This window comes from Lathyrus oleraceus, chromosome 4 (assembly GCF_024323335.1).
Source record: "Lathyrus oleraceus cultivar Zhongwan6 chromosome 4, CAAS_Psat_ZW6_1.0, whole genome shotgun sequence".
Classification (NCBI taxonomy): domain Eukaryota; kingdom Viridiplantae; phylum Streptophyta; class Magnoliopsida; order Fabales; family Fabaceae; genus Lathyrus; species Lathyrus oleraceus.
Window position 1 is genome coordinate 279,514,648 of NC_066582.1, and position 18,331 is coordinate 279,532,978.

The 18,331-nt window shown below is 32.5% G+C and overlaps 1 protein-coding gene, 1 long non-coding RNA gene and 1 other non-coding gene across 4 annotated transcripts; all 3 read left to right on the forward strand.

Annotated features, from left to right (window-relative positions):
• The first annotated feature begins 421 nt into the window (after positions 1 to 421).
• On the forward strand, positions 422 to 528 carry LOC127077689 (small nucleolar RNA R71). The gene has a single exon (XR_007787473.1). It is a non-coding gene; the product is annotated as a small nucleolar RNA R71 (small nucleolar RNA).
• A 1,664-nt stretch (positions 529 to 2,192) lies between these two features.
• On the forward strand, positions 2,193 to 4,438 carry LOC127075098 (uncharacterized). Of its 2 annotated transcripts, XR_007786207.1 has the most exons (3): positions 2,193 to 3,426; positions 3,549 to 4,104; positions 4,197 to 4,438. It is a non-coding gene; the product is annotated as an uncharacterized LOC127075098 (long non-coding RNA). The 2 variants fall into 2 exon arrangements; XR_007786206.1 differs by lacking the exon at positions 2,193 to 3,426 and having other exon boundaries at positions 3,473 to 4,104.
• A 9,129-nt stretch (positions 4,439 to 13,567) lies between these two features.
• On the forward strand, positions 13,568 to 15,680 carry LOC127075099 (probable xyloglucan endotransglucosylase/hydrolase protein 33). Its single transcript, XM_051016549.1, has 4 exons — positions 13,568 to 13,952; positions 14,035 to 14,135; positions 14,223 to 14,431; positions 14,972 to 15,680. Exons 1-4 carry the CDS (start codon positions 13,712 to 13,714, stop codon positions 15,369 to 15,371), a joined length of 951 nt encoding a protein of 316 aa, XP_050872506.1. The 5' UTR covers positions 13,568 to 13,711; the 3' UTR covers positions 15,372 to 15,680.
• The last annotated feature ends 2,651 nt before the right edge of the window (positions 15,681 to 18,331 follow it).

Consider the following 18,331-nt stretch of genomic DNA (forward strand, 5'->3'; position numbering starts at 1 on the left):
GGTATTCGAATAAGGATTTCCTTGTGCGTAATTCACTTGATCGGTTGGGACTCCTGCTAATATCTGACATTCTGGTGCAGTGTGTTCAGGGGTTCCACATAACTTACAGTTTGGAGTCACGGCAGCCACGGTGGCTGCGGGTGGTATGGTCAAGTTGTCTAACTTTTGAACAAGGGCATCTACCTTAACATGTACATGGTCAAGGCTACTGATTTCGTGCATTCCACTTTTCGTTTGGGACTTTTCTACTAGAGTTCTTTCACCTCCCTATTGGTAATGGTTTTGGTCCATGTTTTTAATGAGTTGATAGGCTTCATTGTATGGCTTGTCCATAAGTGCACTGCCTACGGCAGCGTCTACTGTCAGTCTTGTGTTATACATAAGCCCATTGTAAAATGTGTGAATGATCACCCAGTCTTCGAGACCGTGATGTGGACATATCCTCATCATGTCTTTGTATCTCTCCCACGCTTCGTAGAGAGATTCTACATCTTTTTGTTGAAATCCGTTGATTTGAGCTCTCAGCATAGCAGTTTTGCTCGGCGGAAAATATCGGGATAAGAAAACGTTCTTCAGTCCTTCCCATGTTGTAACTGAGTTGGATGGCAAGGATTGCAACCAAGCTCAAACTCTGTCTCTTAGTGAGAAAGGAAAGAGGCGTAGTCTTATCGCATCTTGAGATACACCATTCGCCTTCACAGTGTCTGCGTACTACACAAACTTGGTCAAATGTTCATTAGGGTCGTCCGTAGGATTTCCAGCAAATTGATGTTGTTGGATGGCTGGTAATAATGAGGGTTTCGGCTCGAAATCGTTTCGATTGATAGCAGGGGCATCAATGCTGCTGTGAGGTTCTTGTTGGGACGGAGTAGCGTAGAACTTAAGAGGACGATTCTGTGGTCCTACTGCAGCCATGGTTGGTTTTTCGACTAGTTCAACAGTAGGAGAGAAGATATCGGGAATATTGTACCTTTGTTGGTACTCTAGTATTCGGCGTCTTATATATAAGAAACACTCTAATTCAGCGATTGGCGGTGCTAAGTTATCGCCTTGTGAGCGAGTACTTGGCATACAATCGGGGGAAATAATGGAAAGGAGATTAGTTTTTTTTACCTTAATCTATACCGTGCAACGAAAGAATCGCACTATTTGACTAAATCAGGTCTCCGACAACGGCGCCAAAAACTTGATACGTCTCGTGACTGTATATAGAATATAGTTTATTGGGTACTTGACTGCAAGTGCACAGTCCAGTCATTTTAGTTTTAAAAGATATCGAACCCACAGGGACCGATGGTCAAACTAATGCTACTGACGTTACTATGTTTAGCTAAGGGAATGATTTTTAGAAGTTTGGTTGAAGAAAATTAAATCTAAGGGAAGTTGAGTTTTAAGAAAATATTAATAAGAGGATATCAGTATGCAACGCATTAATCGTCAGGGACTCGATAAGTCATCGGTATATAATTTAAGTACCAAATATCTTTCAGTAGAAAATACTTATTTAAAAGGTCTTATCTCACACTCTCGTGATTGTTGATTCGGACTATACCTTTAAGTCAGAATGTACGCTCTCGCTGTCCCATTTGAAGTTAAAAATACTTTTTGAAAATAGATAAGTTCTAATTGCTTTTAAAGTGCTCTCGCTGTTTTTAAAATCAATGCCTAGTTTTTACTATCCAGTTCGACCCTCACGCTCTCGCGATTGTCGGTTCTCACCTTAGTTAATTTCCCACTCTCGTGGCAAAATCGTATTAAATAGCTTCTCACTCTTGTGACAAAGTTAATTAAATTTAAATTAAAAACCACATCCAAAAAGATTGTTTGAGACAAGAAATTTTTCACCGATTATTATTAAATCCTGTCTAATTAAATTGTTACATACTGATACCGGTAGTTTAGCCAGACATGTTAAACAACGCAACCACAGACGAACATAAACAGATCAACAATAATATAGACATGATTACAATAATAATAAAGCAATTACAATTGAATAAAAACCTGGAAATTGGATTAATAGAATACGCCGAATCTTGAAGTACTTGAGCAGTCCTCCACGGTCGGTAGGATGCTGCCTCTTCGAAATAATTGCTTAAACTAAATTAAATAAATTGCAGTAGTTCCTCACTGTACGAAACTACTACTTTGGCTAAATCAAAAACGGAAAGGGAAAGGGAAAATGGAAACTCTAAACGGAACGGTAACTAAATTGCGGTAGAGGAAACAATGTTGCTGAAGAAAAATAATACTAGAAAGCAGAATTGCTGTAGAAAATAAATTGCAGAGAAAAATTAAGCGTCCTCGTAGGTTTCCAACTTCTGTCTTTCTATATCCGCCATTAGGTCATGGCAGTTGAGAGAAACAAGGATGACTTGGTTGAGTGAGGAATCCACGAGAAAGTGGTTGTGGAACGAGAATTTAGGCATGTTGGCTCACTTCTGTTGACTGTTTCAAGGCGCTGATTTTGGCCGCGTGATGTTCGTGATGGGCCTGTGACGGTCGTCACAGGCTGGGCGTGCCGGTCATTACATGCTTTGTGACGGTTGTCACATCCACAATTTTTGTGTCCCTGTTTTTCTGCTTTCTTCTTCTTTTCCTTCCTTTTTTATACTTTACTCATTTAAGACGGGGATTGAAATACCTGCAAAAATAACTCGAACACTTGCGGAATAATCAGAATATAAATGAAAGTGTTACGATTTTTGAGTGTAAATCAAGGCAAATATACGATGTATTTTCGCATTATCAGAGGGTTATAAGGGATTCTGTTAGGATTTGAACTGAATTCCGTTTTTAGTTCATGGTTGGAAGCGGGTTAGAGGTTTTTTTAGGCAGGTTCTGATTGCAGAAGGGAAATTTTTGGAAGGTGAGTTGGTTCAGTGCTTGATAGGAGTTATTAGAAATTCTGTTGAAAACTGGTTATAAGAAATTCTGTTAGGCCTTTCTTTGACAGTCCTTGGTTGGAAATTCGGCGGCGTTTGAGAAGTTGGTTATATCAGTTATATGAGATTGGAGTTTGTTATTTCTGAACTGAATTCAGTTTGTGGAGGTTAAGTTGGCTATTTTGAGGAGGTTCTTTTTGAGTTTTGAAGAGGTTGAATTTGTTCTGAAGATGAAAATTCAGTTGGAGGAACTCAGCTATTCCGTTCGGTTGGAGTGAAATCAGTTAAGAGGTTGTTAGAAGTTAGTTCTAATTTTGTTAGAGGTTGTGTTTTGATAATTGGCAGAAATGAAGTTAGTTAGAAAAAGTCAGAGTCAATTTGGAAATCTTTTAAACGGTTTTGGTTAGTTATCAGTTATGGTTAGTAGGAATCATGTTTGGTTTGTGAATATTAACTGTTGTGTTCATGTCGGAGGTTGGAATTGGTGTGATGAACTGTTTTAGATGCTGCTGCAGGACTCCTATATTTCGTCGGTAGGATGGTAATGAATGGTTATTGCCCTATTAATATATTGTTGGTATGTTATGGCTTAGCTTGCACGAGACCCATTGGCTGTTGTATGTTATACCTTGAACCAAATGATGTAGGTGGTTCATTTTGTAGGTTTGAAGAATTGATGCGAGAAGTAGTCGTGAAGCCGGTTTGTCACAGGGTTTTACCCATGGTTTATAATGGTTGTGAAAGGCCTTGGTAGAATGATTTTTGTTTTTTATCCGTTGCAGGTTTGGTTGGTTTTTAATAAGGTTGAAGGGTTTGGTCTTTAGTGAAGTTAATATTGTTCTGTTTTTGTGCAGGTTGGTTAAACTCAACCTTCCTTTGTCCTACATAGCCATTAAGGAATGCCAAACTGGAGCAAACCGTTGTTGTCATCACCTTGAGAATTCGACGCCTAGCCTTCTTTATGGAAACCGTATGGCTGAAGAAAACACCATCCTATTACTATGTTGGTTCGTTTGCGGAAGGTTTCTCATCAGCAACCTCACTGGGAAGGCCAAGGTCGTGTGAGATTTCGCTAGGACGGTTCGTAATTCAATCCAATCATCCCTCCATCGATGATAACCGCAACTCGTAATATAGGAAAGTGTATACAGGTTTCACTCTTCACGTTTGGATGACAACCCCTTTCAAAAGCACTTCGAACACTAAACGGAAAACCACTGTGAGTAACAACCACAATCTCCTTTTTCTTGTTTTGGAATGCCAGTGTAGTTAGCAAAAATGACAACTTGCTGTTAATATTGATGGCTGCAGGATAGGTCTCGAGGAATTTGGTTCTCTTAAAAAATTTTAGGTGTATGATTTATGTTCTAGAATGTAAATTGAATTATGTAAATTGAATGGAATTTGGGATTGTTTTGTAATAGAAATGTTTGGGAATTTGGAATTAAATGGAAAACTTGAATGTTAATGGCATGGTTATGATAGAAATGAGATGGTGTATTCTTGGATTTGAATAGAAATGTGATGTATTGACTGAATGCATATTGGGATTATTTGGAGTTTGGATTTCAGCCTTCGTTTAGCCTTGGCTTTCAAATTCGCTTGTTGTTGGCGTTGCCGTTTACTGCTTATTCACCTGCATTTTGGAACCTGTATATTTCCAGCTCACTAGTCTTATTTGAATAGCTTATTTGATTTGGACTTTGAATGTGATATTGGTTATGCATAATGGTTTTAACAAAATGAATTATGAAAATCGGATTTAACAAAATGGATAATGAAAATTGGATAATGATTAATTGAAAAATGGATAAGAGAATTGGTTAGTGGCAAATTGACTTAAAACGGATTTGATATGGGCCCAATAAAAAAATATGGAATGAGCTTAACAAAAATAAAATGATTAATTTTCCAAAATCAATTCGATTTTTCAAGAATCAATTTGAATCGTCCAACTCAACTTGAACTGCTAAAATTAATTTGAGAAAGAGCGAAATGATTTAGAAAACCAAATTCCTCTTCAAAAATCAAATCTAACCTCGAAATCAACTTAAACTTCAAAAGTTAATTTGAAGTTGAAATCAATATGAGGTTAGAATTAATCTGAACAATTATAACAACACGATGACAAAATGATGACTGCATATGCAACGGATTGGTGAATCCAACTGACACGACTTGTAAATCAGATCGGACCACAACCAAATGAATGAACAAATATCGATCCAATTATGCACCGAAAACACCTGACCAAGAACCAAACGGCTAACCAAGAATGGTCATAGATCAGGACTCAGATGAGATATAAAACCACATGGCCACCTGATTAACAAAATAATGATCAAGGCATGATCATGCTGATCAAATGCCTCAAAGTCAGACAGTTTACAAAGCAAATGAAATTATTCACCAATGGCATACACCAATGGATTAGGGTTTGATTGCTTAAGCTACCTTTAGTTGCAGAGAAACCCCATTTTCCACTAGGTGCAAGCGCAAAGCTTGGAATCCAAGATATCTATCCTCTTGTATTGGACCATAATTTATGCAAATGAAATGAAATATCTATAAGACCATGCATATGATTACAGTTAGTGACCTAGATGAACTTTGTGAAGGGTAGGGTGAATTTTGGGGTATAACACATCCTAGATGTGACCGAACCCACCCTCGACAAGGAAACCATGCCCATTGGGTTAGAAAATGGAATGTTGTTTTGTGTAATTGTTTTAGTTATAATCATATAACTTTTAATCAAATCCATTTAGAGTTTTAACATTAATGAAACTTTATTTTTTGTCCACGCTGAGTAATTGACTTTAGAGTTTCATCATACTTATATGCTCTTGTATGTTTGTGTTTTTGATGCGTCCTAGAAAGTATAACATTGTTTTGACCATCCAATTTACGATATAGACAAGATTGGTCTTGGTGAGTGATTAGTGCATTTCGATGTATATTCTTCTACTATTGTACTTAAGCATTTCTCTAGTTTGTTTTATTAATTTTAATATTTTATTTTATTTTTAGATTTAAGTTTATTTTTGCCTTTATTTTAATTTCGTATTTTATTTTCAGCATTAATAATTATTTGATACTTGTTCACTGTGCAAACCATAACTTGAGCTACGGGAAATAGATTGACACTTTCTAATATACGTTAGAAAGCTAGGAGAAAGAGCTACATGTTTTGTGTTGAAGTTGAAAACTAATCCGGAGTGAAGCAGGGTCGAACAATACGTTGAATTTCCAGACTTAATTAAAATAGTTAGTTTGGGTCGGATTTTGTAATTTCGGGTCAGATCCCATAAGGGCTCGAATTTTCTTTTTATTTTATAAGGATTTTCGCTGTTACTGTAATTCTATTATGAATTTTCACGAAAAATAAAACGCTTTGTACGAACCTATAGAGAACTAACACTCTCGAGTTTATCTGTTGTATTCAGGTTCCAAAACTTTGAGATTATTATAATTATGCAATTGAATTTCGATTTCCTTTCAAATTCTTCCTATTAATTGTTTGCTTAATTCGAGTATAATTATTTGTTTAATTCGATTGTTGTTATAGGGAAGAAACTGTTAAATTCGATTGATGAACGTTCCCTAATTTTAATCGTTTTAACTCAACTTATTTGTTAATTCGCGTTATCTCTAACCTAATGTTTAATTCGGCAAACATGAACATAATTCATACAATATCGTTAGTGCTTGATTATTTATTACTGTAATCGAATGGGAATTAAAATACGTTTAGTGAATTAAAATTATAATAGCCATTGATAAGTTAGGAACCCGAATCAGTAGATCAACTTATTTCATAATCACTTATTTCAGAATCACTTTTTATAATCAGTTATTCTTAATCGAATAAAAACTCCCTATTTCGTTTTCTTATCTGGTTAATTTTGCCAAAAGTCCTTGCGATACGACTCGAGATGTCGCTTCCCATTTACTATATTTTTTCTAAACTCGTTTTTGATTCGTGTGCACCAGTGGATCAGTGAACTTTAGAAATATTGGTAATCTATAGGGTGTTATGATAGCCTTGCAGACACAATGATACTTTAGACGGCACAATGATACCGCAAAGGGAGCCATGATACCTCAAAGGACGAAATGATATATCGTAGGACGCGGTGATACTCTAAAGTGCGCAATGATATCCCAGAGAAAGCCATGATTTTGTATGTGATCAATAATTAAGTTAAAGAGAAGACAAACTTAGTAAATATGACACATCGTTAAAAACCATATCCTTGCGAGGACAACGATTGTCAACTTACTACTTTATTGATATTTTGAATCAAGAATACAAAAAAAAAAAAAGTAATGGGAGTTTATATCCTCACCTTATTAACTAAAAAAACATTAATTGTAGTAGTGCCTTAGATTTATTGAGTTATAGGATCTGAGGACTATCATATCATCGTTTATAGGCGTCATACGATAGCTTCTCACCTACTCTATAAGGTCTTTCGTTATTGGATAGTAGTCTTTTGATTCTAAGAGACTCTACTACATGTTTGAATATCAAATTATCTTTTTTCATTTCTCTTGAAACCACTCGAGAGTTATACCTCCTTACAACTCTTTTCTTGCAACGAAACTCTTGGATGTAGACCATTTTACGGGTTTCATCATATTTTTCCTTCTTCCCTCTATGTTTCTCCTCCACACCCTTAAACTTTTAGAGGTCATAAATCTCAATATTGTGCTCGAGCTCAATAACACAAAGTTCCAATAGAGTAACATCAAGTGATGGATTAATCGGAGATATGGCTTAACTTCCCTACTAGCATATATCTTCCTTGTTTTCTTTCCCCTATTTAAGATTCAGTCAGCAATTGAATGCCACATATTAAAAAGAAGTAATTATGTGCCATAAAACTCCTTGTCACCACCACCAAGTTGCACATCCTTTTCCTTAATGTGATACATTATATGCATGCAACCTTTTTAAATTTTTCTCCTAATAGAAAATATGAAAAGAAAATTACAAAACCAACATGCATATCTGATTTGTCTTGTGTTGTTTTTCAGTCGCATCAGATTCTTCTGTTTGCCAGCTAAGTAACCCCTGTCAGGTTTGGTCATTTTCATACATAAAGATACTTGAACATCTTCCTCCTAGCATGCATTTACATGATTAGATTATAATTATATAGTTTATTAATTAAAGTTTGTAGATTCCTCATTTTGATTCGTTTGATTAAGCCATATAACTGTACTATACCCACCTCTTAACTATTTTCAGCTTAACCATTTAAGCTGAAATTTCTAGAGCATTTAATATTGCTTCATCAGTGTGAAAGAGCATTTTTATGTCATTTCAATTCACCGCCCAAATTTTGTTACACTATATATAGTATACTGGCCATGCATATTATTATATATAATCTCTATAAACAAAGTTTTTTTCAAAAAAACATATTAAAATTTAATGCCTCTAAATTAGATACCCTAACTTATAACCACAAAATAGTTAACAAAAAGTAAAAATAGTTATTATTTTTCTAAACCCATTTAAGAATCTAATTCAAATTTCTTTTAGACTAATAGATACCGACAAAACCTACAATGATGTTTAATGGAATTGAACTCCCGAACTCTTTACATAAATTGTATTTTCAATTTCTTTTTTGGATCTTTAACTGATCATGAATTTTTTATTTTTATTTTAGTTTTAAAATAGATAATTTTTATTTTAGATTTGATTTATTAAATGCAAAATGTTAAATTTTTTTTAAAAGAATTTTATCGTGATATACATATGATCTTATTCAATTTTAAAAGATTAAACAATAAAGTCATATGTGTTTGAGATTCAGTTTTGAGAAAATTTTATTTGATTTAAATATAAAATTATTTGTAGTTCGATTTGAGTATGGATGACTAATTAATATTTTTTGATATATCCGATCAAATTTTAGACGATTTAATTTGAATCGATTTTGAATGTCTAAATTACAAATTATAATATTTTTTTATCAATATTAATTAACATCATTAAAATACTATAAAATAATATGTTTGAAGTAATATACAATATATTAAAAATTAAAATTGCAGAATGAAAACGATCGGTTATTTTTTTAACAAATAAAATATTAAAAATAAATAGATAAACAAAACTAATAAATATTATTAAAATAAAATAAATATCAATTTATAGTAAATTGATGTAATATATAATACTAATAAAAATATATAATTATTAAAGTATATGTGTGCAATTAGATTTGATTTATATCGTTTTTGAAAAATTAATTTAAAATTTAAAATCTATTTTTAATTTTTTAAATTGATTTTTAATTTTTATTTGAATAGATTTGAATATAAATACCAAAGCTAAAATTGATTGCACAAATAGATAAGCTTATAAAAGTAATATCATTTATGATTCTATAAAGATAGATAGTCAAACTTTTCTTATTGAGTATACAAGTCATCAAGAAGATGTATTAAAACGAATAAAAGTGCTAATTTACTTGATCTGTATCCTTCATTCACCATGCAAAATTTGTGTCCAAACCAAACTAAATTATATAGGTTTGAAAGTGTATTAGTTGTTGACAATAGGATTACAGCTAGAATTAAGGAACAAGACATGTAAAGTAAGATTGAGACTGCCCATCAAACACTAACTAAAAGTTCATTCTATTCCATACCTCTTAACTTTTTAGGCCAACCCCACTGCCCAAACCCTGCCAAACCATAAAATCACCTTGCACATGACACTTTGGAACTTCGCCATTAAGATCCATGACACCCACCAAACAAATATATTTTATTCCTCACTTATTATCACTTTATAAGATCAACTTACAAAATTAATAAATATTAAAAAAATTATTGTAATAAGAAATATTGAAAAATATATTAATACCTGTTTATTACAATTATATTTATAATTATTGATATAATAAAATAAAAAACAAGTTTGCATTTTTAATTATAAATTAATTTGAGCTTGCATGGTTAATTAAAATAATTTTTGACCAAAATTTAAATAGTTATTCTTATGAAATTTAAAGACTCGATGAAAATTTCTAGAAGAAAATAATAAAAGTTTTCTATAACATCTCATATTTTTTACTAAATATTTGATAAATGACGTAATATTTTTTACTAAATATATTTTTAGAGAATAAAATAAAAAACAAGTTTGCATTTTTAATTAGAAATTAAAACCAAAATTTAAAGAAGAAAATAGTAAAAGTTTTCTATAACATCTCATATTTTTTACTAAATATTTTTCATTCCCTCCAATTTTCATTGTATGAATAATTAAATAAAAAATATTTAAAAATATTTCTCAATCTTCTTAAATACATTGAAATATCTCATGTCTTTTGATATTTAACTTTAAGATTCTTTATTGTTTTTTTTAAATTTCACCATTTCGTTCATAAGTGTTACTCATCCAATGGGCCGGGAATCACCTTTTAAATAGGCCAAGAAGGACCTAAAATGCAAGAATAGACTGTATTTTGAAACGCACTCGATTATGTGGTTTTGCGAAATCCTAAATTATGAAAGATAGAAAAATTAAGTATTTTTATAAAGAAGTTAATATTAATTACGATGTTGGTCTCTAACTTTGTATGTACAAAATTAATCATTTTATTTAAAAATCATTTAGTTTTAATTTCTAATTCACATTCTTTTGACTCAAAATAGTAATGTAGTATATTTTAAATGACGTAATATATAATTTAATCAAGTAAAATCATTCTAATTGATAAATTATTACTATATTAGTAATTAAATTTAAATTATATATATACTAGGGATTAACAAACGTTAAATCTAAATTGATAATACATGATTGTAAGTGTAAAATATGTCGGATAAAGTCTGCAATCTATCTGATAAAAAAATACTCAATTTTATTAAATCAAAGATAATCCCGACGGTCACTCTCAAAAGTGTTTAAATACATAAAAGAGAAACCATAATGAGCCTTTAATCCAAAAAATAAATACAATAGAAAAAATAAACCTTAATGTGCTTTTAATTAAAAATAAAGAAATGAAAAAGAAATTTGCGGAAATATTAAAATACTATTTTTTGGTCCAAAATAAATTTGAATGGCTTAAAAAGCCTTCTTGTATCAGTCTCCTCCACCTCTGAAGAACTCGACCCCGAGTTCTCTTTTTGATAAAAAGCTTCGTCTTCTTGATATTCATGAAGGTCAGCAATATTAAAAGTATTAGATATATTCATGGAATCCTGGAGAGCTACCACATAAGCATTATCATTGATCTTTTAGGTCACGTTGAACTAACCATACTTAATTAGTTGCAGCTTGTTATAAGTACATATCGAAAACCTTTCCTTATGCATAAACAACATCACATTGTCTCCCACATTGAAAACTTTAACTTTCTTGTGGTTCTCACGCATAGGAGGCAAATCGCTTTGTAGTTCATTTGCGGTTAACTCCTTGAAATTCTCTAGGATCCCTACCACTTCTTCTGAAATTGTTGTTTCCTCGTTTACAACATTCGTCATCCATTTAATCACCATTGACGGGAAAATTCAATTTCTTTAACAACCTCATCAAGCTCATCGGAAATTACCTCTTATATGTAATGTTTTCCAATGGAGATAAAAACTATAAAAGTTATTGTTACTCGAACTTGGGAGCCCTTGCTTACCCAACCGAGGGTGTATGGATTCTCATGGAGTTCTGTGAACAACATCAAATAATCTACCAATTTCTATGACACCAGATTCTCCATGCTACCACTATCCACAATCAGATTACATAACTTGTTCCTGATAGAACAATGTGTTTTAAACAAATTCTTCTGCTGCCCTTCATCTTTGAATGCTAGTAAGTTCTCTACAATATTAAATTTACCCTCTCATCAGATTATTCCTCTGAAAACTCAATCCCTGAATATTCATCATTCTCAACTATATGTCTTACTCTTTCCTCCACATCTTCCCTTTCTTCCGCAATAGCAGCGACTTTCCTTGTTGGACAAACATTTGATCTGTGACTTCTTCCATTACAAAGATAACATGTGTTGCTATTGGGTTTATCATATGGATTATTCTGCCTATGAACTTGTGAGTTACCCTGCTGGACATTACTAGGATTGTTAGTCCCTTTATTCTCAAGGTTGGATCCCTGGTTGTTGCATTTTTTCCCTGTCGCCTATTGATTCAAAGTTATTCTAGGGCAAATACCTAAAATATGATAAATTTGTAGGGGATTTCTCCATCAAGTATGTCTTCAAAGTTAGATTGGAAGCCTCAACCACAGTCTATATACTTTGTAAACTCATTTTCTCCTACAAAGATCCATTTAAGTCGTTGATGTATCGAGCTACCTTTTGGCTCTCTGATTCTCCCAATTCATTACGTTCAGAGAAACGCAGGAACTCAGTTGTGTATTCAATCACAATTCTCTTGCCCTGAACATGCTAAATATACATCTTATAAAGAATTTGTTCATAATCCTCTAGTAAAATCTGCTTCAACATCAACTTTTTCATTTTTCGCCAAGTTATGATTGTCCTCTTCCTCTGTCGCTGTCTTTGAACGACAAGTTTATCCCACCAGACAGTAGCAATATTCTTCAGTCTGATCGTCACCATCTTAACTTGCTTGTTCTCAGAGACACCCATAACGTCGAAGAACCTGTTGACGTTGATCTTTCAATCTAGAAACTCATACACTCCAATCGTTCCATAGAATAATGGAATATCATCATTCACTTGATAATCATGGTTATGTCGATTCCCATGATCAACCACCTCTTCCTCGTAGAGTTCTTTTTCTTTAGAACTTGATTTTCAACAATAATATCACGATGATTGTTTCCACCCCGCGAAACCCTAACATGTTCTCCTCCCCTGTTTCTTCGTTGTTGGCGTTGTTCGCATGATTTGCTAAATTTGTCATATGTTCAGTCAAAACAGTTAGAGTCGCGGTAAAAGTCGCGATAATTCCCTCAAGATCTGCTCTGGTCACCGATTGGCCTCCCATGGCTGATCAAGTTACAAAAAGAAACAGGAGAAGTCTGCTCTGATTCCACCTGACGCAGTCGAAAACATTAGGGATTAGCAATCGCTAAATTTAGAATGAAAACACATGATTGCAAGTGCAAAACTTGTTGGATAAACTCTGGAATCCGCCATATAAAAAAATACTGAATTTTATTAAATTAAAGAAAATTGTGACAACCACTTTCAAGAATGTTTAAATAAATAAAAGAGAAACTCTAATAGACTTTTAATCAAAAACAGAAATACAATAGCGAAAAGAAACCTTAATATCCTTTTAATTATAAAAAAAAAAGAAATAAAATAAAATTTTACAAAAAATATTAAAATACTAAACCTTCGTATCGCACAAAATTTAAAATATTATATAATACACCACTGTTTTTAAATAAAAAAAACATCAAAAAAGTAAGAGAAAAATTAAAATTGAGTGATGTTTTTCTACAATAGATTGGCAAATTCGATTAAAAGGGGGGCTCTAAGTCTAAACATGAAGGGGACTACATGAAGTCTCAACTGACAACAGTGGGTCATCTTTTCATGAACCGGTCAATAATTAAGTCAAAAAAATTTATTAATGCGTGTGAAAATTTGAAAATAGTTCCATATTAATAAATGAGAAAATCTCAAAAGCTACACTTATAAAAGTGGCTAGGAATCACTTCTATAAATTGAAAGTGAAATGCAAGTAGACATTGGCCAGCTAGAGAACAACTAAGCAAAAAGATTATCAAGTATATGAACCCCATTAAACAAACCAACCACAATATATACACCTAATCTAACTTCATCTTTGAACTAAACACAAACATGGCTCATTTTCATAACCAACAAAACCTACTCTTTTCATTTCTACTAATCCTTTCCTTAACAACATTGGTTTCTGTTTCTTCACACAGCAGGCCTTACACAATTCCATCTGTCTCACACTTAACCGATTCTTTTCCTCATGTCACAATTCAAACCGCTTTTTCTAATGCTTTTGGTGCCTCAAATGTTAAGTTTCTTAGTAATGGGTCCATGGCCACCCTGGCTCTTGACAAAATCACAGGTATGTTTATTGCGTTCTTCAATCAGATGTCTCTGCACAACTATCAACTGAACTGTTTTAACTATGTCCTGTGTTTTTATAGGTTCTGGAATGGTGTCACAAAATAGATACTACTATGGATTCTTTAGTGCTGCGATCAAATTACCAGCTGGTTTGTCACCTGGAGTTGTGGTTGCTTTTTATGTAAGCTACCTTCATAATTCTATGGTTATGGATCAATCTTTGGGGTTATGACTTATGATTAGATTTAACTTGGGAAAATATTATTAGTTGTCAAATGCAGATAAGTTTCCTCACAACCATGATGAGATAGATATTGAAATTCTTGGTCATGACAAGAGAAATGATTGGGTTATTCAAACAAACGTGTATGCCAATGGAAGTGTTAGCACAGGAAGAGAAGAGAAATTTTATTTCTGGTTTGATCCAACAGAGCAGCACCATTATTATAGCATCTTGTGGAATAGTTATCACACTGTGTAAGCTTTTTAATCTTGAATAATTGCATCATAATATAATTGACTAATCACTCAATCATTGAGGAAATTGTTTTTAAATACGAAAACCACATATCATGTTTTTTTTATAAAAATACTCGGTATTCCGTCCAATAACAAACTAATCCGAGAAAGTTGTACCGGCTAGATACAGATACACTAATTGATAACTTTATTAATGCCGAATCGAGTCTTTGAGTATATATGTATTTGAAAAGTGACTATCTTTCTCTCTTATGATAGTCAGTTTATATATGATTGGTGTCTATAAGATCAATTGATGGATCATTAAGATTCATGTCTCCTCCTTTGCCTTAGACCAATTAGTCGGTGTCTCCTTTTAGGATCGACTATTTATGGCTGTTAATACACTTAAATGTTTTATATGCGTATTAAGATGTATTAGTCAGTAGTAACATACGTTTGACTTTGGGTTGACTTGTTTGACTTGACTCATTTATATTGATATGTTGGAATTCGAACTATGACATTTTATAAATGTATTTTTTTTTTATTTTGTAGGTTTTTTGTTGACAATATTCCAGTGAGGGAATTCATACACAAAAACACATACCCATTTATTTATCCATCAAAACCAATGTCATTATATGCAACAATATGGGATGGTTCAGAATGGGCTACACATGGAGGAAAGTACCCTGTAAACTACAAATATGCACCATTTGTTGTTTCATTTACTGAAATGGAATTAAGTGGCTGCATAACTGATCCAAATTCACCAACTTCTTCATGTTCTAAGTCAAATCCTTTAGGACAACAAGACCCTATTAATGGAGCAGAGTTTAGCAAGCTCTCACAACAACAGATTGCAGCTATGGATTGGGCTAGAAGGAAACTCATGTTTTATTCTTATTGTAATGATGTATCTAGATACAAAGTCTTGCCAGCAGAATGTCACTAAATTAATAATATAAAGGAGAAAAGAATTAAGAACAAGGAATTTCTCAAAGGTATTTATTAATTATCATGAAGGGAAAAAATCATTACTTTTATTCTTCATGATAAATATTTTTGAGGAATTTCTTTTTCTTAAGTGTTACAATAGTTCTTTTTATTTAAATTACATTTTAGATATGTATACAAGTTCTATTCTTTGACTTGGAATATGGACTAAAAATATATAATGTACTTTTATGTATCTATAGATGTTGATATATTCAAATAGGCAACGGCCAATTATTAATTTAATGAAGAGGTTAGGAATTTTACACATGGGATCTTTAAATTTGACATTTTTATGTATTGGTCCATTATATTATTTTGTATGAATTGATTGTTTATATTTACATTTTATTTGAACTATTAGTCTTTTTTAATAACTTTTGGTATAAAATTTCATGGGACAATTTAATGTATTATATGGATTAAAATTTTATTGATCGAATAGACATATCCGAATCATCTTTATTAAGATCGTATTTGAGAGTGTGCAAGGCGACTATTGTTCAAGGTTTTAAATTTGTCAGAGTTAATATGTTGCTAAATAGGGTTTCATAAAATATTTATAATGGTTAGACAATAGCTATATAGAGTCTTTATTTATTTTCCATGGTTAAACTACGGCTAATCTATACAAGGTCTCCAAAAAAAATTGAGATGACTCGAATTTTTATTCGCATATATCTTAGTTGTTTTTTAAAAGTGTACATGTGCATAATTAAGAATGAATCTGCAAACATGAAAAAGATCAAAATAAAGTGTTTGCATGAATAAATAGTTTATTAACTTTTTTAAAATAAATAAAAAAACTAAAACTAATTTTCATTAGATTGACAATATGAAAAAGTATACAAGAATCTAAGGCGAACGGACAACAAAGGGATAAAGACATATTTAATGTTCTTGGTATGGTGCTAATAGCTAAGTTGCTAGAGATTTTTTGGAAGGTTAATGACAGAGCAACTTAACTGATGGGAAGATATCCATTCGCAAGGATAAACTTCTAGGCACCTAAGGAGGTTTAGAGTAGGAAATCGACAAACTACTCCAATTTGAAGATCTTTAAAATTTTGTCGTTTATGCAAATCAAGGTAGTCCAGAAGGTGGGAAGGATTATAATATGTGAAAAAGTGGAATCTGGAGGATCAAACGTAAGCAATTGTGTTACATTCAGTGAACCTCGTATAGGGAGGAAGAGTAAAGACTTGAAGATGAAGGTATTAGAAATTATGGTGAATAAACTCAGTTTGAGATGGAGATTCTTGCAAGGGAAATTAGTTATAAGGAGGAAGTTAAGGCTCCTGATCCTAGTTCTAGTGAGGGAAATTTTGTAGTAACCTCTAATTATCACTTGACTCGTGATAAGATAAGAAGTGAGATTAAACCTTCTCAGGGATACAATTATGTTGACTTTTCTTATTATGATTTGAATGTGGATGAAGGGTTGCGACACTTTGAAACATGAACCTGTAAGAAGGCATATTTGGTTGTTATACTTTGAATGCGGCCGAAAGGTTGCAAGACTTAAAAGTAAGGATCTTCAGTGAGGCATTTGAAAGCAAATGCATCAAATATGGTTGAATAACCGTACTTGTGGGATTGTTAGACTACCTAAGTAGGAAAGGATGGTTTGGTGCAAATGGATGCAAGTGGTAAGATCATAGTTCAAGCGTGGCTTGGACATGATCATATTTGTTGATTAATAATTCAACTTTGAAAAGAGCAGCAAGATGGTTGATATATAAATTGGCATCACTATCCTTTTTGAGTCAAGGTGGGGATTTGTTAAAGTATGCCTCAAAAACTCAAGTGATCAATGGGAGAACTTTCTCTGACATATATGACTTTTGGTTAAAAAGTAAATAATCGGTCAACGATTAACTGATTGACTCTATCAAACATCAACATTCAATGGTTGACGACAACAATTAGGTTGACCCATGGGTGACTTGAGTAGGTTTGCAGATTGGGTTAGAGTTTTCTTTTGTCAAGTAGTCTAGTGGTTGGAACTCACCTTTTAAGAATGAATAAGTGGGGTGTCGCGGATTTGAACTCACGCTCTACACCTAATGTTCTTATACAACTATCAATTGAGTTGTCTTAACGGGACGATCATGTTAGAGTTTTAGGATATTACAAATATGAGTTTCCTTCACTTTTGTTAGTAGGAGAAAAAGACATGTGGAGGAGGTATTAATTCTAGTTAGAGAGGCAATGGTAAAAATTTCTTATAGTTCTTGGAATTTTGGAGACCTTTAGAGGTAACTAAGGGGATTCATAAATACTTTTAAACATCTAGGATTTTTCTGATTCATATGCAGAGAATTGGAGAGATTGATAAACACTTAAGTAGAAAAGTTGGTTTGTTCTTAGGAACTTTAGAGACTACTTTTTATAACTCATTTGTAATCTCTTAAAACAATTTTTAGAAGTATAACAAATCAGATAAATGTTGTAACCCCCATAGTAGATCAATTTGATTGAATTGGATAAAAAAAGTTCTTTGTGTACTCGTATTTTATACACTACTACAAAAGACACCTTCTATAATAATCTCTTACCACAACTGTAGAACCAACTGAGGTAATATATTTTCATTACGCATCTTTATTTTTATTTTTATTTTTAAACAATCTATAATCACTATCACAATTAACAACCATTATGATATGTCAAGAGTGACACTTTGAAACTCAACACCTATAGTTTTTATGTTTTTCGTTAGTAAAAAAAGTGTTTTCCCTTTATTTATCATTTTAAATATAAATTAAATACTTGTCACCACAGTCCTTTTTAAAAACCATGGTGAAATATCAGGACATACCACCACGGTCGGTTTTATAAATCATTGTGAAATATTTTACCTATTTAAGCTAACTTACTTTATTTCAGAACAGACTGCGTTGTAAGTGAGAAACCCTA